Below are 8,657 nucleotides of genomic sequence, written 5' to 3'. Positions count from 1 at the left end.
CCAGATCAGCCCCACCTGAGTCACCTCACCGGCATTAACTCCCAGGTGTGGCCTGGAGGTTCCTTCAAGAGCACATGAGTCACTGGGGAAATTCCAGGGCTTGGGAGCTTCTCTCTCAAGAACCAAAGTCCCGATACTTTGGATAAAGTTCATTTTAAAACTTTATATCAACATATCCTCATTTAGAAGAGAGATTCTGCGGTGTCTTTATGTATAAAGACACTTCACCCCCTACCCCCACCTGGGGTTCTCTAGGATCCAGAGTAAAGCCTTCCTCTCGGATCCAGGTGTTCTCTGTGGAACGCTGCAAATCCAGGCATCAGTAGAGCAGCCTGGGATCCTGGCCAACTGCAGCTGTGACCTCGTCACGTCAGCTTCTCAAAGCTGCTGACCTAGAGGACAGGGAGATGGGTGGGGAGGGGGGGCATGAGGATCCCCCAGTCTGTCTGACATATTGTCTGAGTTCTTCCTTCCTGCTTCAGCCTAGGGTCAGAGCGGGCAAAATGTTACGCCTTTATTCGGAACCACCTTCTCTCGAATCAAAACAGAAGCCTGCTGACCAAGTGCCAACCACCAGGACACCCCGAGGGTGTGGTGACGTAGACCAGGGTTTTCAAAAGCGTGTCAACAGCTTCCAGGAACCCAGGCCTTCGGAGAGAGCTTCGAACGCCACCTTTCCCCCTCAGTTAAGAGGCAATCCGACATGCCGTGGTTTCGTCTTCGCTTTCTTGTGACTTCTCTGGCCTGGGACAGCTGCCCAAGACCCATCAGAAGAGCAGCTGGATGGAGCCCAGTGTGAATGCGTCTCTCCAGTGTGGCTTATGTACCGCCAGCCTGCCCAGGGAGCGGTCAGGCTGGAGGAGAAGGGAAGGCTTTTAGAGCTTCTGAAGGGGCATTAGATCATCTTGTCGGTGGTTCTGTTTCGCCCCCCCACCCCCACCCCCCGACGTTTCTTTAAACTTTTTTTTTCCAACCCCAGAAGTCTTCTCCAAAGGAAGATGTCTTAGAAGGGCAGGGTGGACAACTGATGAACGTGGGCTTGCTCTGGTGGAGGGAAGGGCAGCCGCTGAAATGGCCGTCTTGACTCATGGCGCTCCTGTGTGACAGCTGGAACTGTCCAAGCTTTACAAGTTTTTCAGATGCCATCACCGGGCCTTTCTCCCAAATCCCTCCGTGTGGGCTTGAACCTCCGACATTTGCTTACTGACTGAGAGCGTCAGCCCTCTTCCTCACCCAGGGGCTCCAATCACACTCACACCTTCTCTGTGCGGCTGAAAACAGAAGAAAAGGATCTCCCACATGAAGGGTCCACCTCTTTTTGGTCGGCAGTGATCACGATCTTTGCAGCATTGAAAGGACTTGTTCCCACGGCTTCAATCCAAGGAGTCCTGGGGGCAGGGTGGGTGGGTTATGCATTGGGCTGTCAATGGAAAGGTGTCTGGTTCAAACCCACCAGCCACTGGGAAGGAGATGAGGCTGTCTGCTCCCGTAAAGAGGTGCAGCCTTGGAAGCTCCGGGGAGCGGTTCTCCCCTGTCCTGTGGGGAGGCTCAGAGTTGGCATTGGCTCGAAGGTGGCGGGCTGGGTTACGTCGTCATTCTGGTCTTCCTTTTGGCTGCAGACACTCCCATGGACGCAACCTGCCTTGATCGATCGCCTAATGACGTCCATGGGCATGACCTTAGTGCGAGGATATTTATGAGCTCGTGCAAGGAAATCAGGAAATCGTTGGGACTTGATCATTTTACCTCACTACTACCTGCTAGGTGATCCTGAAACACACCTGCACCTGGTATTTCTCCAGGGTCTGGAGACGGATGTCAGGAAGGCCGTGGGCCTGCACCTTCATACCCCCACCCCGTGCCATTGTTGGACTCAAAACATTCACGTGACAAAGGATGGCAAGTAGGATTGTCTGTGATATTCAATCGCGCTTTGTATCGGCAGATCAAGAGGCTAACGGAAGCGCGTAATGCAAAGAAAAAAGCACTACGGACACATCAACCCACCCCACCCAACTCCACACTATCCCACCCAACCCACTCCACTCCATACTACATCACAAACTCACCACATCACACCACGCCATGCCACAAACACACCTCTCCGTTCCACAGCACACCCAGCCCACACCACCATGTACAGGGCCCAGTCCTGCCCAGGCTCAACACTGGGCCCTCCTGGCCAGCAGTGGCATATCTGGGGTGGTGACGAGGCTGTCATTTAACCACTAGAGGGCACCCATGACTGTGGTGTCAGTTCACACTCCTAAGGACCCCACAGCCCTCCCACTTGTGGCCAAGCTGGGTTCCAGAAAAAGGTGGTGGTGGGGGGGGGAGAACACTTCCTCCTGCGCCCTCAGCCCAGGCCCTGTGAGGTGCGTGCCGCCGCGGAGGGCTCAGAGAGGCTTGTAGCTAGAGCGTGGCTTCCTGAGGACAAGTAGCATGGCCCCACCACAGGCGTGTGTGTGTCTGTGCGAGGGTGTGTGTGTAAGAGTGCGTGCACACATGCATGTGTGTGCCCGAGTGTGAGCCTGCACATATGCATGTGTGTGCCCCCATGTGTGGATGCATGTGAGTGTGTGTGCACATGTGATAAGAGAGTGTGTCCCCAACCTGACTCCCGGCTCTTCCCCAGGCAGCAGGGACGCACAGGCTTCACTTAGAGGTCCCTGTGCTTGCTTTATTGAATGCTCCGCTGCCTTGAAATTCTTCACAGTTTCAAACAACAAAATCTCATGGCTGGTTCCCTATGCCTGCCCCTCACCTCCCACCGAAGCCCTGTCAGCTGCAACACAAACCCCATTCAGGTGCCCATGCTGGACAGAGGAGAACAGCCCCAGACGGTTTCCAAGGCTAGCAATCTTTACAGAAGTAGATAACACGTCTTTCACCCCCGGAGCAGCCGGTGGGCTCCAACTGGGGACGTCTCCGTGAGCAGCCGAGCAATGGACCACCGCACCCCAGGGCTCCTTCTTGGTAACAACCATGGACCCGAGCTCCCCGACTCTCCTGCACTGAGCTCATGGCCTCCATGGACTTGTTCTCCTTGACCTTCCAGCACCCTGATGACGCATGTCCCATCACTCCCCTACTTCGGAAACGAGGAAACTGGCCCAGACTTAGAAAGAATACTTGGGTTCAAGTCACTCAGCCAGCAGGTGCTTTGCCCCCATCACCTTCCTCACAATTCACTGGCATGCCCAAGATGCTGCCAGAGCCATGGGGCTGCCATCTCTTGCTGTATCCTTAGCATCAAGCATGGAGCTTGTCTAGAGAGACAGTTGCCATCAAATTGTCTTTGGCTCACTATGACCCGATGTACAACAGAACCCATGCTGCCCAATCCTGTGCCATCCTCCCAGTCTCTCTCACCTGTGGTCTACGTCACCAAACCACGTCCTCTTCTGCCTATTGACCCCTCCTGGTGGGCATGGCCAAAGCACCCAGCTGTGATCCATATGGTTTGCACTGGCTGGTTTTCAAAAGCAGACCTGTCTTTGTCTGGAAATGCCACTGAAACCTGTCTGACATGGGTGACTCTGCGGGTGGTTAACATACTAGCGGCACAGCTTCCAGCAATGCACCACCACCGCCGTGTACAGGCAGACGGACAGCCATTCCTCGTGGAACAAGACCAGTGACATGCATAGGTTTAAGAAAGACCTTTGTATCAAGAAAGAAGGAAGAAGTCCAGCTCAAGTCCGTAGGTCAGATGCTAGCCAGTGGGGGGGGGGGCCTCCAGACTCCCTCGGCTGCCAACCCATGAAACAGCAAGGCGCAGAGGGACCCTGAGGGAATCTCAGGCAAGTAGGTACAAAGACAAGATCACATGGATCCATGGTTGGCAGGAGCATCGCCCACCGCTGGCAGCTTCCAGGGTCGGCAGGTTACGTGGGCCACTGCCCCAGAGCCCAGATGCAGGATCCAAGTAAGCAGGAAGAAATGGGGACAAGAGAGAGACCAGTCCTCCATGGGGTTTCTTGTCAAGGAGCCACACTCCCCAGGAAACATCATCAGGCTGTGACCTGCACCCGGTGGGGGTGTGGGGGTGGGGGGGACTCTGCCCAATCAGGCAGAATCCTGGCCAAGCGGACACAAACTGGAACTATCAGCACCTGGTGGGAGGAAGGAGAGGGGGATTGCTGCCCCTGCGGTGCCCTGTATTTGAGGGATGCCGCACTGACACAGGCCAACACAAGCGCAGAAGATGGGCCACAAACGTAATGCACTCTTCGCCTCGTTTTATTTTATTTTTTTACCATCTATTTATTGAGCCTGCAATCTATACGAAGCCCTTGTGAGAGGCGTTGGGCGGTGGGAGAGAGCCGAGGCTGTCTGCTCCTGCGCAGAGGAGCCGTCTCAGAAATCTCACAGTCAAGATGCTGCCGAATGCACTGAAGAGCAGTGGGTCTGGGGCGCAATCTTCTTAGCGCTGGGCGAGGTGTTGGGGACACAACAGTGAGCGGGAGATGATGGGTCCCCCTCACGGGGTTGACAGTCTATGGAGAAACAGACGTTAGCCTGATAACCCGCCCTGCTGACACACCGGAAGCTGCGAGTGTGACGCGTGCCTGGAGTGTGCCCATCCAGGGCTCTATGGTGTGCGGGTGGGGTGGCGGACCGGACTCCACACAAGTCAGGTTAGACGGGGCGGCAGCGCTGGGTGCTGGCAGGGGTCCTAAAGGAGCCTGTATTTGTCCAAACGGCAGTGGAGTTTGAGACGGTGCTGGCGTGACCTGTCTCCTAGGGGACCCCCTCTGGGCGGTGTGGAGGATGGTGTGGGGCGGCCGCCTAGTGCGTATCCCTGCAGTCGCCAGGTGGCTTGTCCCGTGGGATTTGCATGTCAGGCGCATCCTTGCAGAAATGCAACACGCTGTCTCTGGTGCGCAGAGGCGCCCCGGTGGAGTCCAGAGGTTCTCAGCGCGCCATGAACACCCCACCCTCCACCCCCATCCCCCAACCCCAGGGTTTTCCTTGAAAGCTGCCTAGGGCCCAAATGAACACGCTGTTTCCTTCTGCAGGTACAAAGGATTCAAAGGCAACTGTTGTATGTCCTTCATCGACCAGTTCAAGGCCCTGCACCAGTGTAACAAGTACTGTAAGATGCTGGGGCTGAAGGCGCTTCAACACAACAGCCAGAAACCCAAGAAGCCCAGCGTGCTGGGGAAAAGCAGAGCGCAGCAGCCCCCCAACGCTGCCATGGCCACTGGGAAGAAAACAGGCGCCGGGAGCCCCACGGAGAAGAAGGCCTAGCTTGGTTCCGGGGGGCTCTGGCCCTCGCTCGGGACGCTGGGCCCCGGGAAGGTACTGCACTCGCGACCAGACCCAGAGAGGCTGGATCTCAGGGCAGCGCGTGCGCACTCCATAGCATTTCCGGAAACCAGCTCGCATGCACGATCTATTCGTGTATTTGCACGTGGTCGTGTTGCCAGGAGGCGGTGCCGAGCAGGATCTGCCTACAGCGCGCCCTCCCCCCACCCCCCACTTGGAAAGGTAGGTGACGCGACCGCGGAGTAAAGAACCCGAAGCCCTTCTGCCGGTCGCCTTGTCGCCCATGTGTTAAATATGGTTTCCAAAAACAGGAGGCCCCTCCACCACCCCGTTGTCACTTCCTCTTTCATTAAATTCGTATTTAAACAAAGTGTAAGAAGCCTATTATCATCATGGACAGGTTTGGTTTTGTGCTTCCCTTTAGAATGGGTGCCATGTTGCAGGTTTCCCCGGGGGGCTTAGAATTTGGTCTCTGAAAACCCATAGCCTGGAAGCCCCCAATGGAGCTGTTTCCCTCTGTCCAGCGGCGTCACCACAAGTCGGACTGAGCTCCATGACAACACGTCCACCACGGCTCCTCTGTGTGGACCCCACAGGCGGGGCCATCAGGTCACACTGGGTTGCTTAGGCTGCTCATGGAAGGGTTGCAGGTTCAAGCCCACACCAAGGCTCCTCAGAAGAAAGGCTCGACTATCGCCTCCAAAAACGCTTTAAAACGGAACCTTCCAAACTCACTGTCATTGAATCAGTTCTGACTCATTTGACAGAGTAGAACGGCCCCTGTGGTTTTCTGAGGCTGTAAATCTTTCTCCCATGGATCCACTGGTAGGTTAGAACTGCTGACCTTGCGGTAAGCAGAGCGATGCGTACCCACTATGCCACGTTGGCCCCCTACCAGTTACTGCAAATCCTGCAGCTCGAAGTTCTACTCCGACACTTTGGGGGCGCCGTGAGTCAGAATGGCCCTGGTGGCGCTGTGGCTGATAATTTCCTATGAGGTTTTTGCTGGGGCACAAAATATTTGCTATCTGTGCCCCCCTCCCATCCCTTATGCCCTGTTCGTCCCATTAGTTTTCTCCTCTGCTCCCTCAGCCCAAGACGGAGCCCCTGCACGGGCCTGTTGTGTTACCTCTTGGCTGGGCAGTGGGCTCACAGGGGTCCCAGTTCCTTGCTGCCCTCACACCTCCACTCCCCCCTCACACCGGGAGACACCTTCTCTGCCCTTTGGGACCACGCCCAGCTGCCGAGAAGGGCGGCGGGTTTCAGAGGGAATTGCATGACGACGCTCATGGGGGGGCCACTGTGTGCCCATATCTGTGGCCGCATTGGGTCTTGTTCTTGACTGATTTCCTGCACGACCTTACCACTGGGGTCGCTGCTTAACAGAGAGGACCACCTGGAGGCTGTGGTCATCGCTGTTGATTCGACTCCCATCCAACTCTACACCACAGAGGGAGCCTGCCCTGTGGGGTGGTTTTCTAGGTTGAAATCTTTAAGGGAAGGCGCCCGGTGGCACAATGGTTAATGCTCAGCTACAAATCAGAAGGCTGGCAGTTCGAATCCCCCAGTGGCTCCTTAGGAGACCAGACCAGGTGATCTGGCCCCATGAAGATGTCAGCCAAGGAAACCCCAGCTCTACCCTGTCCTAAAGTGTCCCAGTAGGTGGCACACATCCTAACCGTCTTCACCGGAGTCATCGCTGGGTCTTTTCGCCTGCAGAACCCCTGGGTGGGTCTGAACCACCTTCGCAGCCAAGTGCTTAATCACTGCGCCACCAGGACTCCTGATGAGCTTGTGAAAACTTGGGTTCTAATGCAATGTGTTTGGAGGGGGGGGGGGAGACAAGCTTCTGCAGGATGCCCATGCTGCTGACCGAGGTCCCCCCGAAACCCAGAGGGGAATGGGCCAACCTCCTGGCGGCCAAGTAACCTCACTGGAGGAAGAATCCAGAGACATCTGGATTCTGATGCCGGAGGTAAAGCCAGGGGGAGGGAGCACCTGGCAGAAGGTGGGAGCACCTGGGAGGTGTGCGGCTCTCAGGGAACAAGGACAAAGCCAGGACAGCGGGCTGCCCTCAAAGTCTTCCAAACACTATTCTCCTCAGGCATACCTTCTGAACTTTAAAAAAAAAAAGCAACCTTTAAAAAAATTTTTCAGGAGAGGACGCTCCAGCCGGTCACATTTCATCTTCTCCTGAAGCTGCCACTCCCTGCCTGTTTCCTGGAGCGATTTCTCAGTTCACGGATTTTCAAATGCTCATTTTTCTATCAGGCAGCAGCCTGTTGTAGCCTGCTTTTGTCCTCAGCAGTCCTGCAGAGAGATGTATTGCCCAGTGGAGTTCTAGAAAGTTCGACCATTGCAAAGACCCAGGTCGCATTTTGATGAGATGTCATATTCACCTGTAACAATGGCTCTGGCTGATCCAACAATCTGGGTAGTTCCTTGAGCAATAACATGGAGTTAAAAAGAAAAACAAAGTTAAGTGTTGAAAATGAGAGGGTTGCGTAAAAAGTTCTGTCATGAAACCACAAGAACCTTTATTCAAATCAAAGGATCAAAACTTGAAGCTAGTGTTTCGTGGCAGTCTCCACCCAGGTCTATGCGCTTCTGAAGCCCGCCTTCCCATCTCTCTACACTTCCCTGAAGATTTCCCAACCGTTCCATTATGGAGCACATCAACACAGTGGTTGGACATCCTCGGGAGACTCAAGTCAGGTTCCTTCTCAACGTTCTTCGAGTTTGGGGAACAAAAAGAAGCCTGAAGGCCCAAGATCAGCCTGGGAGGTGGATGGGGTGAGAGCTCCCAATGATAATCTTCTAGGACAGCCTTTGGTACCCTCGGAGAAGGAGCAGGTGCCTTGTCAAGAGATGAAGGCCTGTGTGACTGCGAGGGCGTGTCTGCAGCCACCACGCACTCGTCGCAGGACCTGCTGAAACGCATGGTTTGGAGCAAGTCTGCACAGGTATAACTGGAACCCTGGGCTCGCTGCCATCGAGTTGGTGCCGACTCATAGCGACCCCCAGTGAGTGGCCCAGACTGTAACTGTTCATGGGAGTAGAAAGCCCAGTCTTTCTCCCACAGAGCTGCTGGAGGTTTGGAACTGCCGACCGTGTGGATCGCAGCCCAACCCATAACCACTTCACCACTGGGGTTCCTTGTTGCCATAGTTTTTGACTTACCTTCGTAGATCCCCCAGCACTATACAACAGAGTAGACGTGCCCCTTAGATTGTAGATAGAGAGTAGAAATGTCCCCTAAGATCAGGTATCAGACATCAAAGAACAAAACATCAAATCATTGTGAATGAGGGGGAGTGCAGATTGGGGACCCAAGACCCATCTGTAGGTAACTGGACCTCCCCTTACAGAAGGGTCACGGGGAGGAA

The 8,657-nt window shown here is 55.0% G+C and overlaps 1 protein-coding gene across 1 annotated transcript in view; it reads left to right on the top strand.

Moving 5' to 3' along the window:
* ALPK2 (alpha kinase 2) overlaps positions 1 to 5,623 on the top strand; it is a 116,184-nt gene extending 110,561 nt beyond the window's left edge. Inside the window, exon 13 of the mRNA XM_045296055.1 lies at positions 5,022 to 5,623. Within this exon, the coding sequence (XP_045151990.1) occupies positions 5,022 to 5,253 (232 nt within the window). The 3' untranslated portion in view covers positions 5,254 to 5,623. The remainder of the gene's footprint in view (positions 1 to 5,021) is intronic.
* Positions 5,624 to 8,657: the final 3,034 nt, after the last annotated feature.

Source organism: Echinops telfairi, unplaced genomic scaffold, assembly GCF_000313985.2.
Source record: "Echinops telfairi isolate 266 unplaced genomic scaffold, ASM31398v2 ScPeMD7_7400;HRSCAF=8409, whole genome shotgun sequence".
In the NCBI taxonomy this organism is placed as follows: domain Eukaryota; kingdom Metazoa; phylum Chordata; class Mammalia; order Afrosoricida; family Tenrecidae; genus Echinops; species Echinops telfairi.
Note: the sequence above shows the minus strand (reverse complement) of the source record. Positions and strands in the feature narration are given on the sequence as shown.